We start from the raw sequence: 24441 nt of genomic DNA, 5'->3' as shown, positions 1-24441 counted from the left end.
CATTCAATTCAAGAGATCTTACTATTGTAAGGGGAATTCCTACATTTACTTTACATTCATGGTATTTGAATTATTTCAGTTCAAGGATAATTCCTAAACTAGGGTCTGACCAAGGCAAATCCCCCATCAACAACAGAAACCTTTTTTTATTAAAGTTGTGCATATTGGATCAATGAATAGGCTGCAGATCAAAGTATTGTTTTCAACTTTTTTCACAACTACGAAATTAGAATCAACATCACACTCATTCTATTAGGGACGACCATGCTTCCCCTAATCTATCAATAGTGACTAGGTCACCCCTAACTATCTAGTTTGGCTCTGACAAATCGCTGAACAATATATGGGTTTTGTCCATTGAGAAGTTTTAGGGTCAGATTCAATGATTTTCATTGATTTTGATGATTACAACAAGCATAAAAATATGACTCTAAAGGTGTGTTCTCTACCTTCTATGTATTTTCATCATATTTACTTATATCAAGCTCTAGCTTATTATATCATCTAGGGTTTTCAAGGATTTAGTTATCTTTCCCCATATTCTACCTAGACCTAGTTTGCATTAGTTATCATTTCTTGTTTGGTTAGCACTAATCTTTCTAGATCTAGCTGTTTCAAATTGGGATTGAAATGACTTATTTCCTTGAGCTCCCTCTCTCTATTATGTAGTGTGTATGGTAATGTGATAAACTTAGGTTTCATATCCTTGATTCACATTTATACCTTTGAGTTAATTGAGGTTATATATCATAACTACACCCCCTAATTATCTTGCAACTTCATGATATAAAAAGAAGAGCTTGGTTAAATTCTATCAAAAACCATTGAAAAGGTATGCCTAGTCATTTCCACTTATTAGAGTAAAAGAAAATCCATTTCTAACTCCATGATACATTTTTTCAAAGAATGTTTATTTTGAGGACTCTTTAGTCCTCTCATTCCATGAAAGGAACTTCAATTCTTATTTTTGTGTTAGCATCAAGGGTCAATTGCCTTCCATTGGCAATTTCCCTAACAATCTTCTTTTGCCTCATTGATCTTATTAAAGATTTCCTTGCCTTTCTTTCAGATCCTACATCCACCTTCTTAGGTAAATTTTCTTTTTTCACATTGACCACTCTTCTACCTCTATGTTCTCCGCACTAGTTGAAGTTTTGGGTGAGAGGTGTGATTTTTTAGCTTCTAGAGTGAAAACAACATTCTTAGTTATAAAACCATCAACATCACAATAGGGTGAAACTATTTTCTATTAGACTCAAAACATAAGAGGCAGTTACTCATTCAATTTGAAAATCCTCCTTTTGGGTATGAACTACATCTTACACTTTAGGCACCAAGGGATAGGATACTCTGAACTATCCTCTGAGGACATCTCATAATCTTGTAGTCTTGCTAAAGTCGTTAACGGGGGAATCCCTTTAATCATAGAAGGCCCATTTCAAAGTTATTTCTAATTGTTGAATTCTTCATTGAATTTGTTTTTAATCATTCTTCAACTATTTGGGCTTCCTTATCACCAATCTCCTTATGAGGAGAGGGGGGTCGATAAGTCACATTAGGTTGAAATTAGCCCACCTTAGGAATGGAGATAATCACTACTTCCTGCAATGTACTAGTTCTTGTTGGCTCTCTATCATCACGTGGAGTTATCATCCCATTTTGAGATGAGAGGGGATCCAACACAAGAGAGCTCTTGGGTGATTTTAAAAGGTTAAAAAAACCATCTATAAAGGGATAATCCTCAACCCTCGAGTGGTCCCAAACCTCTTGTCTAACCTCCATAATGTGTGGAAGAGAGGAGGTTGTATATTTTGAATCACATTCCTTGGCCATATAAGCTTTGCAATTAGAAATTACATGAATAAGTTTAGAGTGCCTTTGGCAATAAATCATTTTTTTTCATAAAACGGGGCTTGAGTTTACTTTCCCCTTTTGGATTGAATGGTAATAAAGTTAGGAAGAGTCTTATTAATTTCAACATTAATACAAAAGCAAGTGAATACTAACCTAGATCCCACTTGAGTCACAACATCAAAGGTCACTTAGAGCCCAAAGGTGTTTCTCACCCATCTATAGATTTTGTCATCCAAGAATTCAAGTGGAAGACCAAGTAAACAAACCCACACCAAAGATGTCCTATTGAGATCGTTCATTGTGTCAAACTTCAGTATCCATCTAAATGAAGACAAATAATGCTTCTCATACACCTTAGTTCTGGATGAAATATTTACCAAGTTCTTTTCTATTTTAAATTTAGACAAGAATTTTTTTTTGGGCATAGCACTAGTAGAGACACAACCCTTCAATTTCCATCTAGCAACTAAAAATCTTCTGACCATGTCTATGTGTGTTTCACAGAAGAATAACTTACTAGCTAGTATATTTCTCATAGAAGAAACAATTCTATCTATAACCACATCCGATAACTGGATTTTCATTCCTTACACCTTTTTAATATATCTGGGCATGATATTGTCGGCTTTGTTCTTGTGAGTTCCATTGACAAGTACATGTTTATGGTTTACCACCTTTGTCTTTCTCACCTCATGATTACTCAAAGGTTCTTAGGAAGTTCCATTTGGAGTAGAAGATTCAACAAAATTCCCATAGAAAGATGTTGAGTCTATATTAGGGGCAACAAAGGGCACTTCTCTTGTGTTAGGAGGGTCAGGCTATGGGGCACAAAGCCCTCCCTAGTTTCAGTGACTGTGTCCAAGGTTAGATTTTGAAATTCACTTGGCATGAATTGGAGAACATGAGTTTATGTCATGTCATGTTAAATTATAGTAGTATTGGAGTTATTATTAGAAGACTGAGAACTAAGGACTACAGGGTATCCATTCCACCAAATTCGTTCGGGCACGATCTTGGCCTCATCCCCCTCATCCATGTAGTGGGCCTTGCACTCAACAACACTTGATAGCTTCTCGACTCTTTGTGAGCCTTACAATTTCACCAATACACCAAAGATCCTTTAACAAAATCTATATATATTCTTTAAAAATAAAAATAAAAATAAATTCTAAAAGCTGTCCACAAAAAATAAAGACCACAATGAAAAGGCCGTAATTATAAGCCTGTTTGATGACACCCAAGAGAGTTGCCCCCTTGACAAACATTCCTCTCATATTTCTATTAGAACTGCTGCCGAACTAGATTTTACAGAGGTATTTAGCTACATACATTCTATACATTGATTTATCAACAATTCTGATTTCCAAGACATCAGAAGAAAACACATCCTTTTATCAAAACAAAAATAAGAAAAACAGCTAATGCAACAATGGCGCTGACAATCCAAACACAATCAACACACCCTCCTTTACTCATCTTCACTTCCCTCATCCTGTTTTTTTCTACCAAAAACCTCTGATAAGACAGCAAAATCTGATTATGGTCCATACTCCTCCTGCAACCAAAAGCATTTTGTAGATCAGCCAAACTATTCCTCCCATTTACTCTAACCCCCATCATGTCTTCCAACTCCATGCTGAGTTCAGTGATCTTCAAACTGGTCTGATCCTTGTCTGAAACCCTACACTTCATCAGAATCCCACAATGCACGAACTTGGAACAACACATTTTGTGACAAGGTAAGATCGACGCAAAACTCAATACAAAATCATTATGAGAAGGCCATTCCATTCTCCCCACCAAGGGTTTCAAGCTTGAAAGATTAACAGCTTCCCCTCTTCTCTTGTTTATCATAATCCAACTTAACCTAACATTTTCCATCAACTGACCCCAAAATCTTGGGTTCTTCCCCTGAATATCTATTGTTGGCAACCCATCTCCAAAACCGTAACAGTCATCTAAAACATCACATGAATCAATGAGCTCCATTCTGAAAGGGCAGCAATGGAACAAGCCTGGAAAATCTTCAGCGGAGGGGATCCCCCAAATGACTTTGGAATAGATGGGTTTGTTCTTGTACACCACATCCACAACCCACACAAAATCAGATTGTAGAGGATATTGTTCCTCTAAGCTGTTCAGATTGATCTTCATGGGCTCAATGTGAGTGGATTCACCATTACACACAATTGCAGGAAAGCAATCAGCATAAAACTTTCTAAATCCACCCAATGAAGTAGATATCAGCTCTTTGATGTCCGCATTCTTTGTGGAAGGCCAGATAGAAGAACATTTCTCATCCCATAAATTATCCTCTCTTGCAATAGACCTAAAGTGTGAAGATGCACAACCTGCTTTTGCAAATGTTATGCCATCTACACGCCCTAAGATGTCTCTGATAATGTCGCTGCTCAAAGAAATCATGATTAGAATGTAAAATACCGTTGGCTAATAAACACAGTGACGGAGTAATAATCTTTTAGATGTTCAGACAGTAAAGAACATTTGTTGCAGAAGCAGATTAGGTTATAGAATTCGACTCATATCCCCTGTTTCCTCGCAATTCATTCAACCTCTGTTTCATCACAGAGAATATATGATGGTTTGCAGGTATAGAGCAAAGCTCCATGAAATTGGTACGCGTGTCTCCAGTAGACAGGTGTTCAATGCGTATTCGCTGCGTTTTTAACTTTTGTGGTTTTGGCTTTTTGTGCGGCGAATCTAATCCTGTTTTTAGAAGGGGACTTCTAAATGTTAGAGAACTGATATTGCAAGGAAGGTATTTGCTTTATAAAATTAATAATAATAATAAGGTATTCTTTATATAAAGGTATTCTGGAAGGTATTTTTTTTAACGAAAGGAGGATGCGTTCGTGCTCTGTCGGTCCTCTATTTTAATAGTAACTTACAAAATATTATTAGGTACGCTGTAGAGGTGTCGACTAGTATGGAAGGAAAAAATTATTTAGATGATAGCATCCAAAACAAAGATATGATTAAGTCGAGAGGCTTTCTACAGTGGCAGCAATCTTCAATGTAAACATTTTTTATTTTGAAAAAAATTTGACGTACATTTACTTGTCAGAAAAATAAAATAGAAATAAATTAATTATAATTATAATCGTGAGAGGCTTTCTACAGTGGCAGCAATCTTCAATGTAAACATTTTTTATTTTGAAAAAAATTTGACGTACATTTACATGTCAGAAAAATAAAATAGAAATAAATTAATTATAATTATAATCGTGAGAGGCTTTCTACAGTGGCAGCAATCTTCAATGTAAACATTTTTTATTTTGAAAAAAATTTGACGTACATTTACATGTCAGAAAAATAAAATAGAAATAAATTAATTATAATTATAATCGTGAGAGGCTTTCTACAGTGGCAGCAATCTTCAATGTAAACATTTTTTATTTTGAAAACAATTTGACGTACATTTACATGTCAGAAAAATAAAATAGAAATAAATTAATTATAATTATAATCGTGAGAGGCTTTCTACAGTGGCAGCAATCTTCAATGTAAACATTTTTTATTTTGAAAAAAATTTGACGTACATTTACATGTCAGAAAAATAAAATAGAAATAAATTAATTATAATTATAATCGTGAAAATTACAGAGAGGAAATGGGAGTAAAAATGAGACAGATTAAGAGTCAAATGATTTCCTCGAGAAGGATATCTCTCGGCTTATTATATATATATAATATATATATAAGCTAGTTGTCTAAACTTTTTGTAGGTCAAATAAGAATCAATTTATGAATGAGTATTAGATGATCAATTTACATGATTAATAATTTCTCTATGTTCTTTTATATAGATTTGAACAATAATTATAAGACAAGAGAAGTAAACAATAGTTATAGTTAATTTATTCATAGTTAATGCGTGTGTCCTTTTTAAGATATTTTTGATTATTAGAGATGATTTTAACACTTGCGATTCAAAGATAAACAAAAAGTAGGTCTAACAAAGAATAAAATATGCAAGCATAGTTATTGCACACCATCATATATTTTCTATAGGAGCATTCGAAAGTAGGAGTGCATTATAGCACACAATTGTATCAACTAGGATCAATATAAATTGAATACATTTTTTAGAAGATCAATATAATATTGATCATCATGTGTATGTTATTTTTCAATTTATGTTGTTTTTCAATTTGATTGTTTGTGAGATTTTTACAATGATCTTTTTACAAAATTTATTAAAATTGTTAACTACCGAGATTCTATAACTTTACATATTGAGTGTCCTTGTCATTCAATATTTATTGCAATGTGTCTGATAAACAATGTTATCACGTGATGAAGACATTAAAATAATTTCATTCTCTTACAAACTTTATATAAATGAATTTTCTATGACCAATATATAATTCATTTTCAAAATTAAATTTAGAAATTAAAATTTTATGATAAGTGTGTCTTTAATATCTTAAGAAAAAGTTATTTTTCCTCAAAAATTACAGTCATATGTATATCAAAATATTAATAATGAACAATGAACATAATGTAACGCCCCGCCAAGGGATCCAAAAGAATTAACCTAAAGTTTCACTAAGTTTGCTAAACATTTTTATTATTATTTTAAAGTAAGAAAGTATGACATACACATCAAACAAGTAGTAGCGGAAGCAATAACATGTAATCATCGACAAACATACATTGCAAGTTACATTTCTTAAAGATCCCAAGACGTTGAGTCACGTTTAAATTTAATTAATTCTAAGTCTAACAACTAACACATACATATAAAAGAATAATCAGAAACTCCAATGTCCATAATATACATTTGTTCCGAATGCTCCTTGGCAAATTAATTCGGAATGCTCATTCATCCACTGTACATGTCACAGGGTATGAAAGGCTTAAAAGAATATACATATGTAAAGATCAAGATACAACATCCTCAAATCCATGATACAAAGTACAGTAAAAATATATGAAACTATTCACCATACATGATACATCCATACATCCATAATGATAAAACATCTATCATAAAATCTAACCATCCATCATACTAATCCAAGAACATAGTGAAGGTAAATGCCAATCACGAAATCTCCAGCCATGGTGACCACGGAACGGATCTCATTGGTAAGAGTAAAAGCACTACCACCCGACCGCGTGGAACCTAAATGGTCCACTCCCATCGTGCTGAGGAGATAGTCTCAAGTCCCAAATAGGATAACAAAACCTATAATCATAAATACTCTCTAAGTCCAGGAAATCCTATAAGTATGCTAACTCAAGGGTTCCTAAAATGACCGACATCTAAATCCCAGAGGTACCACAAGACACGTAGGAAACCTAATATGCAAGCGGAAAAGTGTCATCGCAAAAGTCATGTAGAAGTTACCCGAGCAATCCCTTAGGAATCCCGGGTCCCTACTGATCCTGCGGCCACTAGTATCCTCTCGTACTGACGAGGCATACTATGGTATGCAAGGTCGTAACCAAGCGTCCTCTCTACCCCATCCTAGTCTGTACTAGCACTCATGGCATGGGAGAGAACATACAATTATCTTATTAGGTTCATTTTCTCTCATTTAGTGTAAATGTTTTCACTTATTAAAAACGACTTACAATGGGTTTCTCAAGGCAGCCACTTAGGGCTCCGACCCCCATTGCAAGCCACTTCCCGACTCTACACATAGATAACCTACCCTAGCTCATGAACTCATAAATCAAAGAATCATAATAAAACCATCTCAGTCCTATGCGAGCAACTGAAAATATCATAAAAAGATAATCCACAAAATATATCAGTTCTTCATGAGCAACAGATAACATCAAATAGTAATCAAGTAATCACGACAGTTCTCTATTAGCAACTGAAGGCATCAATGATAAGTCACAAAATCCAATGGTTCTCTAATGAGCAACCAGAAAGTAATACAAGTATAACTGATCGAGACTCAGAAATGGTTAAGTTAGGTATTCTCAAATACATACATCTCAGCTTCACACAAGGAAACTGGAAAGCAATCACAAACAGTAAACACAATCATGTCATAGAGCACTTCATCACATTACCATGGTCAGGTTAAGAAAGATCGAGACCAAATCATCAAGACATCACATTCACAAACCCCGAGCCTCTGGTAACAACCTGAACTGGTCAACGCTAAACCAACCCCAAAACATTCAAAGTACAAAGACAACATCAAAGTCTCAGAGATTGGATCTGAAAGTATATTATTTAAGTTAAGGTAAGGTTTGTGATTTAGTTTAATGTCGAATTCAAGTAACAAAGTTTTCACAACTACCCTTTTTCGAATAACCCATTTCTATAATAACTTTCATTAAATCAATATCCAAATTTATAGCTTAGTCAAATAAAATTCATTATTAATTAACTTAATTAAACTAATTTTAATTAAATTAATCAATATTCATTTGATCTAATTACTATTTTTAATCTATCCATTAATTGTTAAATTATTAATTTTTAACTAAAATTATCAATAATTTAATATTTACCATTTATGTGAAATACATTTAATATTTATTATTTAAGTATTAATAAAATAAAACTTTTATTAAATAAAAATATATAATAATTTTATTAATTAAAAATTTTAATTAATAATAAAAATCGTTTTTTGTAAATAATATATATTAAAAAAAATAAATAAATTTACAACTATACATATATATTATATATATTTTTTTAAAAAAAAAATAATAAAAAAAGCCACTTTACAATATCCAACCGCCGGCTTAAATAAGCCGACGGCCTGCCGCAGACCTGCGGACGCAGGGCCTGCGACAGCAGGTATGTCGTACCTGCTGTCGCAGTACCTGCGACGCAGGTCTGTCGGCTGAGCCGACCGTGGGGGGTGGGCACGGGGTAATTCCCTCCCCCCCCACACACACTTATAAAAACATTATATTTAATCTTATTTTATTTTATATATATATATTTTTTAAAAAAACACAATCAATATATATATATATATATATAAAACATTTTTTAAACTATATATATATATAAAAAAAACTTTTTTTAAAACTATATATATATATATTAAAATAATTAATTAATCTTTCTTTCTTTCTTTTTTTTTTTTTTTAAAATATATATATAAATATATGCCTTGAAAGATTGTTTCCTCCTCTATCTTGATATAGAAAATATAGTCATTCATCCAAACGTTAATCTAGAATCTCGGTATTAAATTCAACCCTTCCCATTTAAATCTCATGTTGGAAGAAGTTTATAAACAAGTAACTGATAAAAACCAATTTCGTAATGTTTAAGTATTCTTCACAAGGAATTTCAGATTTTACAAACCCCAGACACGAAGAAGACAGAAAAGGATAATTGCGTATTAAATCGATAATCGAAAACACCAGACCCTACCTGATTCTGATGCTATTATGCAATCTCCAGGAACTGTGAAAGAATTCGCTCCTCTCAATAACCTTCCTCTGGAAAACTTTCTTGGTATCAGCTTCCTGAAATTCGCTTCCAAAATTGTCTCCCCAAAATTCTCGTCCAACTTCGTATATCAAAAAATGAACCCCCAAAGTTGTGATAAGCAAATTCTCCTCAATTCGGGGCACTAATTGTGCGTTTACTCGAGAAGACTCTTTGCACAACTCAGTTAACTCAAATTAACTTTTATTATCTTTTCTAATTCTTTTGCATTCAACTTTCATGCACAATAAGTTGAATTATTAAATAACTCTATTTAAAATTTCACTTGACTTCAATTCTTAATTAATTTATTATTTTAAATCTTATGTGCACTTTTAAGAAATTAAAATAACATTATTAATTTTTATAATTTAATCTTTTAATTTAATTCTTATATTTAACTCATGATTAGATCATGCGATCTAGAATTCTTAATAAATTTATATCTTTCAACTTTTTAATTTATTTTAGAACTTAATTGATAACATATTTAATTAATTTAAATAACAATAATATTTAGCATTTATTTAAAAATGAACTCCAAATATATTATTATTAAATTAAATAAATATTATCCTGTTCTAAATATATCTTAAACTTTAATTTCCAACTTTAATTCTTTTATTTAATTAATTAATTAATTAATTAAATATAAAGATATCATAATTAATTCCTTATTAAACTAAATCATTAATTAGTCTTTTTAATTAGACTTAGTTAATAGAAAATACACCAAGGACTCATAAAGCAACATACGAAAACCCATCATAGAAAAATACATACCACATCAAACAAAAAGGTTATAATCACAAAATTACATCATTTGATGCATTTGGAGGGTACTAACTCAGATACTTGTCCTAATTATCAATTAGGACAATTGGCTAGAGGGTTTAGGATTTGGACTTAAGAGTTTATCTCCCCTCTCTTACCATTGAGATAGTGCGATAGGGTACGCTCATCCTGACAATTCAGGGAAGTCGATACCCGGTACCTGCAACCTGCATAAAATCCACGCATGTACAAACACAATATTCTAAGCTAAACAGGCAATGGCAGGAAGTGGTGCATCGTGTAGATCCCGACTAGCAGGTGACTACGACTCCCTTCCTTAACCATATCAGAAACACCATACATAAATAAAACAGCACGCACACCATACACATGCAGTATGGGGTAAGTATCCATAAGAGGCACATGAAATAATAAGCCATCCAACTAATCATCATCGATAACTAAAACCATTGAATAATCATCATACATGCATGAAATATAGAGTACCAAGTAATCTCATCATATAATAACTGAGTGTAAACATCATCTGATAATCTCTAAAATAATAATACTACTCATCAAACATAAATTGGCCTAAAAGAGTTTGGCAATCATAACATAAATGTAGCTCGAAAAATGTAAACTAGGGGCAGGCACTACATCCACCCCCCCTAGACTTAGGCTTACTCCTGGAAGCCTATAAACAAATAGGGATATAAATTCCGTAATCTAGATGCATCCTCCCATGTCGCTGAAGAGTCATCAGTAGGGTCCCATTGGACCCTTACCTGCTCTATGGTTCGACCCCTGAGGGTCAACTCCCGCTGCTCCAGAATACGGTTTGGCTCCAAAGCCAGTTGCCCGTCCTCTACCTGTAATGCATTCCAATCAAGAATATGTACAACATCAGGAATATACTGTCTAAGTACTGAAACATGGAAAACATCGTGAATGCGAGCAAGGCTGGGCGGTAAAGCAAGACGATAGGCAACTGGACCAATCCTCTCAAGAATATCGAATGGTCCCACAAAGCGAGGTGCTAGCTTCGAGCCCTTTCCATAACGGATCGGACTCTTCCGCGGACGCACTCTCAAGAAAACCTTCTCACCCACAGCAAACTGCTTATCTGACCTATGAGCATCGGCATACTTCTTCTGCCTATCCTGTGCCGTTGTCAAGTGCTCTCTGATACGCACCACCTGTTGCTCCATGTCACGAAGCATCTCTTGGCCCAACAGGATGCGATCCTCAAGGCTATCCCAACTCAAAGGTGTACGACAAGGGCGTCCATATAAGGCTTGGAAAGGTGCCATGCCAATAGAACTGTGATACCCGTTGTTGTAAGCAAACTCCACTAGGTAGAGATAGTCCTCCCAATGAGTCTGCCTATCCATCACGTACATCCTCAACATATCCTCGAGAACCTGATTCACTCTCTCTGTCTGCCCATCTGTCTCTGGGTGATAAGCTGAACTGAAGTTCAACTGTTCTCCAAGATCATGCTGTAGTGATGTCCAAAATGCAGACGTGAAAACATGATCCCTATCCGAAATGATCTTTCAGGGAATACCATGTAGTCTCACAATGTCACGCATGAAGACATTAGCTACTGAAGCTGCAGTGTAGGAAGACCTGATTGGTGCAAAATGTGCCACCTTGGTCAACCGATCAACGGTGACCATGATAGCATCATGACGACGAAGAGTCATAGGTAATCCTACTATGAAATCCATAGAGATGATGTCCCACTTCCATGAAGGAATGAGATTCGGTTGCAAAAGTCCTGCCGGATGCTGGTGTTCTACCTCGACTCTCTGACACTCAAGACATCTAGCCACAAAATCAGCAATGTCGCGCTTCATCCCGGACCAAAAGAATAAACGTCGCAAATCTGCATGCATCTTCTTGACACCTGGATGTGCCGAGTAAGGTGCACGATGGGCCTCTGATAGGATCAATATGCGAAGCTCATCCAGTAGTGGCACATAGATCCTTCCTGAAAGTCTCAAAAGGCCATCTGACTCTAGGACATAGCCTGAAAACTTTCCCTCCAAGGATCTCCCTGAATTGATCTCACTGCACACCTCCAGATACCATGAATCAGTGGGGAGTGCCTGAAGTATCTGACATCTCAAATCGACACTAAGGGTCATAGATGATATCACATGTTTCCTGCGACTCAAAGCATCAGCTACGACATTCTCCTTCCCCTGGATATACTTCACCTCAAAGTCATACTCGCACAAAAACTCCATCCAACGCCTTTGCCTAGCATTCAGATTAGGCTGCGTGAATATGTACTGAAGACTACGATGATCGCTATGTAGTTCAAATCTGTGTCCCAACAAGAAATGTCTCCATCTCACTAAGGCATGAACTACTGCTGCTAACTCAAGGTCATGTGTAGGATAATTCAACTCATGATCCTTGAGTTTGCGTGACTCATATGCAATCACTCGACCGTTCTGCATTAGAACTGCTCCAATACCCTCGAGGGAAGCATCTGTACACACCATGAACTCACCTTCTGGATTAGGTACAGCTAAGATCGGTGCACTGGTCAGAAGCTCTTTGAGTTTCTGAAATGCTTCTACACACTTTTCTATCCAAAGAAACTTCTTTCCTTTCCTCTGAAGGGAGGTAATAGGGTGTGCTATTCTGGAGAAGTTTTGAACAAATCTGCGGTAATACCCAACTAGACCCATGAAACTACGAATCTCCGACACAGTAGTGGGTGCAGGCCAATCGACTATTGCCTGGATCTTCGCAGGGTCTACAGAGATACCTTCGCTTGAAATAACGTGTCCCAAATACTGTATCTCTGATTGGAAGAAATCACACTTTGCCGCATTGGCATAAAGTTGATTATCTCTCAAGCACTGCAAAACTAAACTCAAATGTTCCTCATGTTCCTTTTGGGACTTAGAATATATCAGAATATCATCGAGGAACACAAGAACAAATCTATCAAGATAGGAACGGAACACCCCATTCATTAAGCACATGAAAACTGATGGGGCGTTCGTCAGCCCAAAGGGTACCACTGTGAACTCATAATGCCCGTAGCGAGTTCGGAAGGCGGTCTTATGAATATCAGCCTCCTTGATGCGAAGTTGATGGTATCCTGACTTAAGATCAATCTTAGAGAACACTGTAGCTCCCTTGATCTGATCAAATAAATCATCAATCCTAGGTAAAGGATACCTGTTCTTTATTGTCACCTTATTCAGCTGTCTGTAATCGATGCAAAGGCGCAAAGAACCATCCTTCTTCTTCACAAAGAGCACTGGAGCTCCCCATGGTGATACACTAGGTCGAATACTACCCTTGGCCAAAAGTTCCTCTAACTGCAAACGCAACTCACTTAGCTCTTGAGTGGTCATACGGTAAGGAGCTCTAGAAATAGGTTCCGCTCCTGGAGTGAGCTCAATGCTAAAATCAATGTCTCTCTTCGGAGGCATGCCTGGAATCTCGCTCGGAAAGACATCAACATACTCCTGTAAAATAGGGTGATCTAGGGTCTTCCTCGTAGATTCTTCCTCATCAAGCTCATTTACCGAAACGACAAATACCTGACACCCCTTACGAAAGCTTCGCTTAAGTTGCATAGCAGAGATCATCCGTAGGGATATAGGCCTCGGTATCCCCACAATCTCCACATCCTTCCCTTGGTCATCCTGACACAAAATGGTCTTCTTTCTGCAGTCAATACTAGCCCTATGAGAGCCAAGCCAATCCATACCTAAGACCACATCGTAGGAGCCAAGAGGAATAACTCGAAAATCGACTGAAGTCTCGAACCCTCCTATGCTAAGTCCACACTTGTGAACTACTGAATCTGTGGAAACTTTAGCACCTGAGGCTAGTTCCACTTGCCAACCATGGTCTTGCTTAACCGACTCCAGCTTACACTTATCAACTAGAGATGGAGAAATGAAAGAATCTGTAGCACCTGAATCAAATAATACAGAGAGAGGTGTACCTCGGATAGCTCCTGTAGTCTCGACTACTGTCCCCTGATGGTCTGCCTGACGGTGATCCACCGCTGCAAAAACTCTATGAGATCCACCTGTATTTTCGACTGTAGGCTCAGATGCTGCTGGCCTGGGTCCTGAATACTGAGATGTTCGCTGTGGGCAGTATGCTGCAATATGACCAATCTGTCCACATGAATAACATCCCGTGCCTCTGCCAGATCCTCTCCCTATAGGTGGTGCATTCGACCGCTGGTGACTACCCCTGCTAGCAAAAGACTGGTTGCTCTGTGCAGGCCGAGATTGCTGATTCTGCCTATTACGTTGAGCATTGCGATTGATCCTAGGGTTGGATCCACCGCCACCACTTTGTGCCTGAGGGTAAAATCCCTTATGCTGCTGAGGCTGCTGCTGAGAATGCTGCTGAGAATGCTGCTGAGAATGCGGCTGAGAATACTGATTCCTCCTAGGGAAGGGAGGCTTCCTGATCCCACCGGAATTGTGGTTGCCCTTAGATCCTGCTATAGTAGGCGCTCCCACAAATCCTCCTTGCCCAAAGTTGACACTCTGCTCTACCAGGATAGCTCGATGTACCGCATCCTTGAGGGTCTTAGGCTCAAATACCTTAACACCCCCAATAAAACGGTTGTTCAAGCCTCGAATGAAATGTTGTGCCAACTGTGCCGGGTTGTCACTGAATCCCGAAAAAGGCATGAGCTCATAGAACTTGCGCTCATACTCTACAACGGTCATAGTGAACTGTCTTAGGTTATGGAACTCATCTGCTCTATGCTGCTTCCATTCCTCTGGTAGGAATCGCTCATGAAAACTCTCCAAGAAAATCTCCCAAGTGACACTACCCATGTCAATGCCCAACTTCTTCTCCTCAATAGTCCACCAGGTGGCTCCAAATAACTCTAGATTGGTAATGGCAAACCTCGCTTTGACATTACTGTCAAAGTCCTGCATAGCAAAAATCCTGTCAAGGGCAATAAGCCACTGCTCAGCTACATACCCAGAACCTTGCCCATTAAAGGGTTTGATCTTGGACCTCTGAAGATCCTTCATCTGAGAAGATACTATGAATCTATGTTGGTCCTTCTGAGGACTCCTAGATCTGCGTCTATGCTCATGTCCATCCTGGTGTGCTCTATCCTGCTCAAGAACGGGAGGTAAGCGATCAATAAGGGTCCGCATCATTTGCCTCAGATCAACCTCCTCAGAGTCGGCATGTCCCTCATTGTGGTTCTCTTCCTGATGCTCACTGACATGCTCTTCCCTATTCTCTTCCTGAATGGGGCTCTCATGGATAGACTCATGAACACTAACATCTCTGCCTCGTCCACGACCTCTGCCATGGCCAAGGCTATGGCCCCTAACGGAAGATCTCGTCCCAGATACCATCCTACAATAATATCCAAGACACAAGATGCTAAAATAATCATGAAACATACTACTGAAATACATAGATAAAAGACACATGTTTTGCAAACAAGATATTTTCAATTTTCAGTTTACCTATAATTTCAGTTTAAGTATAATTTCAGTTTTGAAGTTTTGCGTGTTGAAGTATGAATAAAATAGGTAACTAATAGTTTATATACTGTTTCAGTTCAACTAGCTTCAAGTTTTAGTTTAAGGTTTGCATTTTTATTCAACTAGTTAACACTAGTGGCGTTCCAATATACCCAGAGCTCCCAATGTAGAAACTTAGGCTCTGATACCAGATGTAACGCCCCGCCAAGGGATCCAAAAGAATTAACCTAAAGTTTCACTAAGTTTGCTAAACATTTTTTTTTTTTTTTAAAGTAAGAAAGTATGACATACACATCAAACAAGTAGTAGCGGAAGCAATAACATGTAATCATCGACAAACATACATTGCAAGTTACATTTCTTAAAGATCCCAAGACGTTGAGTCACGTTTAAATTTAATTAATTCTAAGTCTAACAACTAACACATACATATAAAAGAATAATCAGAAACTCCAATGTCCATAATATACATTTGTTCCGAATGCTCCTTGGCAAATTAATTCGGAATGCTCATTCATCCACTGTACATGTCACAGGGTATGAAAGGCTTAAAAGAATATACATATGTAAAGATCAAGATACAACATCCTCAAATCCATGATACAAAGTACAATAAAAATATATGAAACTATTCACCATACATGATACATCCATACATCCATAATGATAAAACATCTATCATAAAATCTAACCATCCATCATACTAATCCAAGAACATAGTGAAGGTAAATGCCAATCACGAAATCTCCAGCCATGGTGACCACGGAACGGATCTCATTGGTAAGAGTAAAAGCACTACCACCCGACTGCGTGGAACCTAAATGGTCCACTCCCACCGTGCTGAGGAGATAGTCTCAAGTCCCAAATAGGATAACAAAACCTATAATCATAAATACTCTCTAAGTCCAGGAAATCCTATAAGTATGCTAACTCAAGGGTTCCTAAAATGACCGACATCTAAATCCCAGAGGTACCACAAGACACGTAGGAAACCTAATATGCAAGCGGAAAAGTGTCATCGCAAAAGTCATGTAGAAGTTACCCGAGCAATCCCTTAGGAATCCCGGGTCCCTACTGATCCTGCGGCCACTAGTATCCTCTCGTACTGACGAGGCATACTATGGTATGCAAGGTCGTAACCAAGCGTCCTCTCTACCCCATCCTAGTCTGTACTAGCACTCATGGCATGGGAGAGAACATACAATTATCTTATTAGGTTCATTTTCTCTCATTTAGTGTAAATGTTTTCACTTATTAAAAATGACTTACAATGGGTTTCTCAAGGCAGCCACTTAGGGCTCCGACCCCCATTGCAAGCCACTTCCCGACTCTACACATAGATAACCTACCCTAGCTCATGAACTCATAAATCAAAGAATCATAATAAAACCATCTCAGTCCTATGCGAGCAACTGAAAATATCATAAAAAGATAATCCACAAAATATATCAGTTCTTCATGAGCAACAGATAACATCAAATAGTAATCAAGTAATCACGACAGTTCTCTATTAGCAACTGAAGGCATCAATGATAAGTCACAAAATCCAATGGTTCTCTAATGAGCAACCAGAAAGTAATACAAGTATAACTGATCGAGACTCAGAAATGGTTAAGTTAGGTATTCTCAAATACATACATCTCAGCTTCACACAAGGAAACTGGAAAGCAATCACAAACAGTAAACACAATCATGTCATAGAGCACTTCATCACATTACCATGGTCAGGTTAAGAAAGATCGAGACCAAATCATCAAGACATCACATTCACAAACCCCGAGCCTCTGGTAACAACCTGAACTGGTCAACGCTAAACCAACCCCAAAACATTCAAAGTACAAAGACAACATCAAAGTCTCAGAGATTGGATCTGAAAGTATATTATTTAAGTTAAGGTAAGGTTTGTGATTTAGTTTAATGTCGAATTCAAGTAACAAAGTTTTCACAACTACCCTTTTTCGAATAACCCATTTCTATAATAACTTTCATTAAATCAATATCCAAATTTATAGCTTAGTCAAATAAAATTCATTATTAATTAACTTAATTAAACTAATTTTAATTAAATTAATCAATATTCATTTGATCTAATTACTATTTTTAATCTATCCATTAATTGTTAAATTATTAATTTTTAACTAAAATTATCAATAATTTAATATTTACCATTTATGTGAAATACATTTAATATTTATTATTTAAGTATTAATAAAATAAAAATTTTATTAAATAAAAATATATAATAATTTTATTAATTAAAAATTTTAATTAATAATAAAAATCTTTTTTTGTAAATAATATATATTAAAAAAAATAAATAAATTTACAACTATACATATATATTATATATTTTTTTTAAAAAAAAATAATAAAAAAAAAAGCCACTTTACAATATCCAACCGCCGGCTTAAATAAGCCGACGGCCTGCCGCAGACCTGCGGACGCAGGGCCTGCGGCAGCAGGTACGTCGTACCTGCTGTCGCAGTACCTGCGACGCAGGTCTGTCGGCTGAGCCGACCGTGGGGGGTGGGCACGGGGTAATTCCCTCCCCCCCCACACACACTTATAAAAACATTATATTTAATCTTATTTTATTTTATATATATATATATTTTAAAAAAAAACATAATCAATATATATATATATATATATAAAAAAAACATTTTTTAAACTATATATATATATAAAAAAAAACTTTTTTTTAAACTATATATATATATATATATATATTAAAATAATTAATTAATCTTTCTTTCTTTCTTTTTTTTTTTTTTTAAAATATATATATAAATATATGCCTTGAAAGATTGTTTCCTCCTCTATCTTGATATAGAAAATATAGTCATTCATCCAAACGTTAATCTAGAATCTCGGTATTAAATTCAACCCTTCCCATTTAAATCTCATGTTGGAAGAAGTTTATAAACAAGTAACTGATAAAAACCAATTTCGTAATGTTTAAGTATTCTTCACAAGGAATTTCAGATTTTACAAACCCCAGACACGAAGAAGACAGAAAAGGATAATTGCGTATTAAATCGATAATCGAAAACACCAGACCCTACCTGATTCTGATGCTATTATGCAATCTCCAGGAACTGTGAAAGAATTCGCTCCTCTCAATAACCTTCCTCTGGAAAACTTTCTTGGTATCAGCTTCCTGAAATTCGCTTCCAATATTGTCTCCCCAAAATTCTCGTCCAACTTCGTATATCAAAAAATGAACCCCCAAAGTTGTGATAAGCAAATTCTCCTCAATTCGGGGCACTAATTGTGCGTTTACCCGAGAAGACTCTTTGCACAACTCAGTTAACTCAAATTAACTTTTATTATCTTTTCTAATTCTTTTGCATTCAACTTTCATGCACAATAAGTTGAATTATTAAATAACTCTATTTAAAATTTCACTTGACTTCAATTCTTAATTAATTTATTATTTTAAATCTTATGTGCACTTTTAAGAAATTAAAATAACATTATTAATTTTTATAATTTAATCTTTTAATTTAATTCTTATATTTAACTCATGATTAGATCATGCGATCTAGAATTCTTAATAAATTTATATCTTTCAACTTTTTAATTTATTTTAGAACTTAATTGATAACATATTTAATTAATTTAAATAACAATAATATTTAGCATTTATTTAAAAATGAACTCCAAATATATTATTATTAAATTAAATAAATATTATCCTGTTCTAAATATATCTTAAACTTTAATTTCCAACTTTAATTCTTTTATTTAATTAATTAATTAATTAATTAAATATAAAGATATCATAATTAATTCCTTATTAAACTAAATCATTAATTAGTCTTTTTAATTAGACTTAGTTAATAGAAAATACACCAAGGACTCATAAAGCAACATACGAAAACCCATCATAGAAAAATACATACCACATCAAACAAAAAGGTTATAATCACAAAATTACATCATTTGATGCATTTGGAGGGTACTAACTCAGATACTTGTCCTAATTATCAATTAGGACAATTGGCTAGAGGGTTTAGGATTTGGACTTAAGAGTTTATCTCCCCTCTCTTACCATTGAGATAGTGCGATAGGGTACGCTCATCCTGACAATTCAGGGAAGTCGATACCCGGTACCTGCAACCTGCATAAAATCCACGCATGTACAAACACAATATTCTAAGCTAAACAGGCAATGGCAGGAAGTGGTGCATCGTGTAGATCCCGACTAGCAGGTGACTACGACTCCCTTCCTTAACCATATCAGAAACACCATACATAAATAAAACAGCACGCACACCATACACATGCAGTATGGGGTAAGTATCCATAAGAGGCACATGAAATAATAAGCCATCCAACTAATCATCATCGATAACTAAAACCATTGAATAATCATCATACATGCATGAAATATAGAGTACCAAGTAATCTCATCATATAATAACTGAGTGTAAACATCATCTGATAATCTCTAAAATAATAATACTACTCATCAAACATAAATTGGCCTAAAAGAGTTTGGCAATCATAACATAAATGTAGCTCGAAAAATGTAAACTAGGGGCAGGCACTACACATAACATTTCTAAAATAAATAATTGGAGTTTTTTTTTTTCTTTCTATATATAACAAATAAAATAATTAAAATGTAGAGATTTTTTCAAAAAAGTACTTAATATATCTATACTGATCTAACTTTTATTTATATAGATAAAATAAATAAAATAATTTAATTACAAAAATACAATATAATTGTATTATTGTCATTTTAAAGATGATTTTTATTGCATTTGTCTATTAAAGAATAATACATGCTTAGAGGTGAAGGTGTTGAACAAAAGTATGGGTTCTCAAACATGGAAATCAACTATTGAATTTTTCTACACCCAACTGTGTTTTCCATGGGTATTAGGCCTTCTAATGGTGATGTAATAGGGTTACTTAGTTTATTATTCTCATAATTATCCTACAAAATTCCTGACATGTAAGATGAGTAATGTTTGGACAGTCCATTAAAATGGATATAACTATTCTTTCTATTATAAATAATTATGTTTTAACCAATATGCTAGATCTATTGGACTTTAGTTGTCTTGATTATTTGTGGACAATGTGTGAAATAGGGAAACCTCTAACTAGGAAATTGTTTAGTAAGTAGAATTTTTTTGAGAACTACTCCCACTCTCCTTGCATAATACATGCTTATAGGTGAAGGAGTTGAACAAAAGTAGAAATTCTTAAAGATGGAATTCAAGTATTGAATTATTCCTCTACACTCAACTATGACTTCCATGATTAGTAGGCCTTTTGATAGTGATGGAATAGGGTTTCTTAGTTTAGTATACTCATAATTATCCTAATAAATTTTTGATATGTACAATGACTGCTGTTTGGACAATCCAATAAAATGGATACAACTTTTCCTTCTATTATAAATGATTATATTTCAATCAATATGCTGGATCTATTAGATTTAGTTTCTCTTCATTATTTTTTGATAATGCATGAACTAACTAAATCTACAAGTAGGAAATTGTTAGAACTACTCTCTCTCTCTCTCGCCCCACACCCCCCCCCCCCAAGATTTTATATCACTTCTTATCTCCATCATCTTTCTATCTCTCCCTCCTATTCATTCCTTATGTCTCCTCTATATATATGTATCTCTCCCATAGCTATCTATATGTTTCTCATTTTTCTCTATCTATATATACCTTTTCTTCTCTACATACCCCTTCCCTCGATACCCATCTCCATCCTTATCTCTTCCTTTCTCTCTACCAATATCTCTTGATCTCTTTTCTCTCTCTCTCTCTCTCTCGCTCTTTCTTCTGTACATCTCAATTTATAGAACATTCTATCATCAATGTAAAGAACTTAGTAATTATGACTTTAATTTATATGAACTTTAACTCAATAGTTTCATTCAATTATGCATATATTATAGAGTATGTAGATCTATCAATATTGCATAGCATAAATGTGAAGCTCTATGGCATTTTCAATGAGCTCTTACTATAGATAAAGCATGTCGAGTCAACTACAACAAGATTTATATTTTCTTATGTGCCTACAATTGATATATTTGCTGATGGGGTTGTGGCCAACTACATACATAAAATAAATTCATAAGTTTTCCAATCATTTTTGTTCCTTCCAAACCTTCTAAAGAAGTTCCCAACTCTCCATGAAGCTCTATGCTATTTTTGATGAACTCTTACTATAGATAAGGAATGTCGAGGCAACTAAAACAAGATTTATATTTTCTAATGTGCCTGCAATCGATACATTAATGGGGTTGTGGCCAAATACATACATAAAATAAATTCATAAGTCTTCCAAACATTTTTGTTCCTTCCAAACCTTCTAAAGAAGTGCCCAACTCTCCATGAAGCTCTATGTCATTTTCGATGAACTCTTACTATACGTAAGGCATGTCGAGTCAAATACAACAAGATTTATAGTTTCTTATGTACCTACAATTGATACATTCATGAATGGGGTTGTGGCCAACTACATACATAAAACACATTCATAAGTTTGCCAATCATTTCTGTTCCTTCCAAACCTTCTAAAGAAGTGCCCAACTTTCCTCCAAATTAAGTATTGAAAATTAAGAAAAAGATCTGAAGGAGACCAATAGATAAAAGAGTAACAACTATGATGGTAGTGATGAGAAAAATAGGGGCTTGATGTGTGAGACAACATTTACCAATCTAATGATGAGAAGAGGATTTCCTTCCATATATGCAACATCACAACTCTTAAACATGAAGCCACCCATATATTTTAGTTCCATGGTGAGGAATTTACCCTTTAGATCTTTCACTCTGCTTTGATCTACCAAATCTAGGTTTGGAAAATTAAAGTAGAGCAAGAGAAATAGTTTCAAATGTCACAATCGTTAAAATTAAGAATGTTATACTAAACATCATATAATGAATAATGAGTCAGTTGTAACGGGGGAAATGGAAATGTAGAAATTGGTAGAAAGATCCAAGTATCACAAGGTGGACATATTTCTCAACTCTCTGGGTACCTTTCCCTCAAATCCAACATTTGACAAGTTAAAATACTAAAATATTTCAGCGAGGCGAATTGCTGGGGACATCGACAACACTAAAATAATTGTAGCTCAAATCCAAGATTCGTAACATCTTTAGATCAAACAAACTTTCAATAGAAAGATAACTCAAATGTATTTGGGAAACAACGTCAATGTTTGAATTCTGCAAAGGCCTTTCCAAAGTATTGCAGAAAAAATTGTGGAGATCCAATTGATCAATGATGCGCTTTGTGGCATCACATTTGATTCCTTCTCAATTGCAATAGCTGGTGAAACCATTAGATGTTTTAAGTCTTCTAGATGGGTCGTGGAGACCTCATTTGAAATCCATGGGGATTTTCATTCATCATCTACACAGCAAGATACCCAACAAAGCGGAAGCAATAGGGAAAATCCAAACAACTTCTAGGCTAATGTCTCTGAGCATTTTATTGGGCTTTGTTCAATTTGGCCCTTTGAATTGATGACAATCAACATCTCTCGTAAGAATAATGACGAGCGCCCATCATGAGCAGAGTAATATGAAACAGTAATAAACTAGGTAGTGTTTGTTCCTTTGGTAAGGGCTCTCCAAGCTCTATCAAAAGTTAATCGATAAAAATAAGGATAACTTCGAACCAATTATCAGTCCTTCTAGCGATGAGAGTAGAAAATTGAATTGATTTAGTTGGCACGACTATGACTGTGATAACCTAAAATATTAAAATTCAACAGTAAGAAAAATAAATAAGTGGGACGTGGGAACAAATTCTGATAAAAGCCCAATTAAAGTTGTAATGAATTTCCATGAAGGTTCATAAATGTGTGAAGTTCAGAAAGTGACTAAAAGCGGGTTGTTTGAATATAGTTGCATTTTAGCTGAAACCATGCGATTTCTCCCTAAATGAAGTTAGAATGGAGGGTTGTTGCCAAGTAAGGGTTCTTCGGACACATTTGACCTGTTTATGGTAGGATTTTTGTTTGATTTGGAATTGGGAATGTTGAAGGATCACTTTTCAATCATTTCATGCTCTTTTTCTTTATATCTTTTTATCTCCCTATCGATTTATTAGGTCATTTATATCTTTTTCTAATTCTTCATATTTGGCTCTCACTCTCTGTCTCCTTCTATATGGATCTTTATCTTTACCTCTCAATCTATTTCTACGTTTCTATCTATTTTTCACTAATCTCTCTCACTATATATTCATATGTATCTCAATCTTCCTATCCTACCTCCACATCTCCACATCTAGGACACATCTCTCTCTCTCTCTCACACACACACACACACACTTGTTCCTACATTTATCTTTACCTTTCTATATATCTTCTACATATATTTTTCTCTAGCTACTATCTTTATTGACCCCCTTCTCCTATCTCTTTATCCAACCCTTTTCTTGTCTACCTATCCATCTCTTCCATATCCATCCCTAGCTTTTTCCCCTCTCTATCATTTGCTCCTCTCCTTTGTCTCTCACTTGTTCCACTTCTATTTTCAGCTCATTCTATTGCTATATCCCCTTCCAAACATTTCCCTTTCTCTCTTAATTTTTTAACATAACATGACCTTATTGGTATTCATAAACAATATCATAAATAATTTTATCCCTATACTTTATTGTGAATAATTATTAACATGACTGTATTGTAAATAAATTTCTTTATATCAAATTATTAATATTATTTTACCTATGACTTCTATATATAATAATACAAGTCTTTAGGCAAGAACCTACAACACAACGGTAAATTGTGAGCATCTCATCAACGAGGTCTTGGGTTTGAATCTACCTAATCTTAATGCATAACAATAATTAATCTAAATAAAATAA

The 24441-nt window shown here is 35.1% G+C and overlaps 1 protein-coding gene across 1 annotated transcript; it reads right to left on the bottom strand.

The window, feature by feature from the left end:
• Positions 1–3087: 3087 nt before the first annotated feature.
• On the bottom strand, positions 3088–4529 carry LOC149531372 (putative F-box protein At2g36090). The gene has a single exon (XM_089809641.1). It carries the CDS (start codon positions 4276–4278, stop codon positions 3226–3228), a length of 1053 nt encoding a protein of 350 aa, XP_089665767.1. The 5' UTR covers positions 4279–4529; the 3' UTR covers positions 3088–3225.
• Between the last annotated feature and the right edge of the window lie 19912 nt (positions 4530–24441).

The sequence above is a fragment of the Cupressus sempervirens genome, chromosome 11, assembly GCF_028749045.1.
Source record: "Cupressus sempervirens isolate cs-2001-9-10 chromosome 11, ASM2874904v1, whole genome shotgun sequence".
NCBI classification, from domain to species: domain Eukaryota; kingdom Viridiplantae; phylum Streptophyta; class Pinopsida; order Cupressales; family Cupressaceae; genus Cupressus; species Cupressus sempervirens.
Note: the sequence above shows the minus strand (reverse complement) of the source record. Positions and strands in the feature narration are given on the sequence as shown.

What these genes read in the sequence shown, in the direction of transcription:
- LOC149531372 (XM_089809641.1), bottom strand. Translation starts at nt 4,278, where the DNA reads ATGATTTCTTTGAGCAGCGACATTATCAGAGACATCTTAGGGCGTGTA.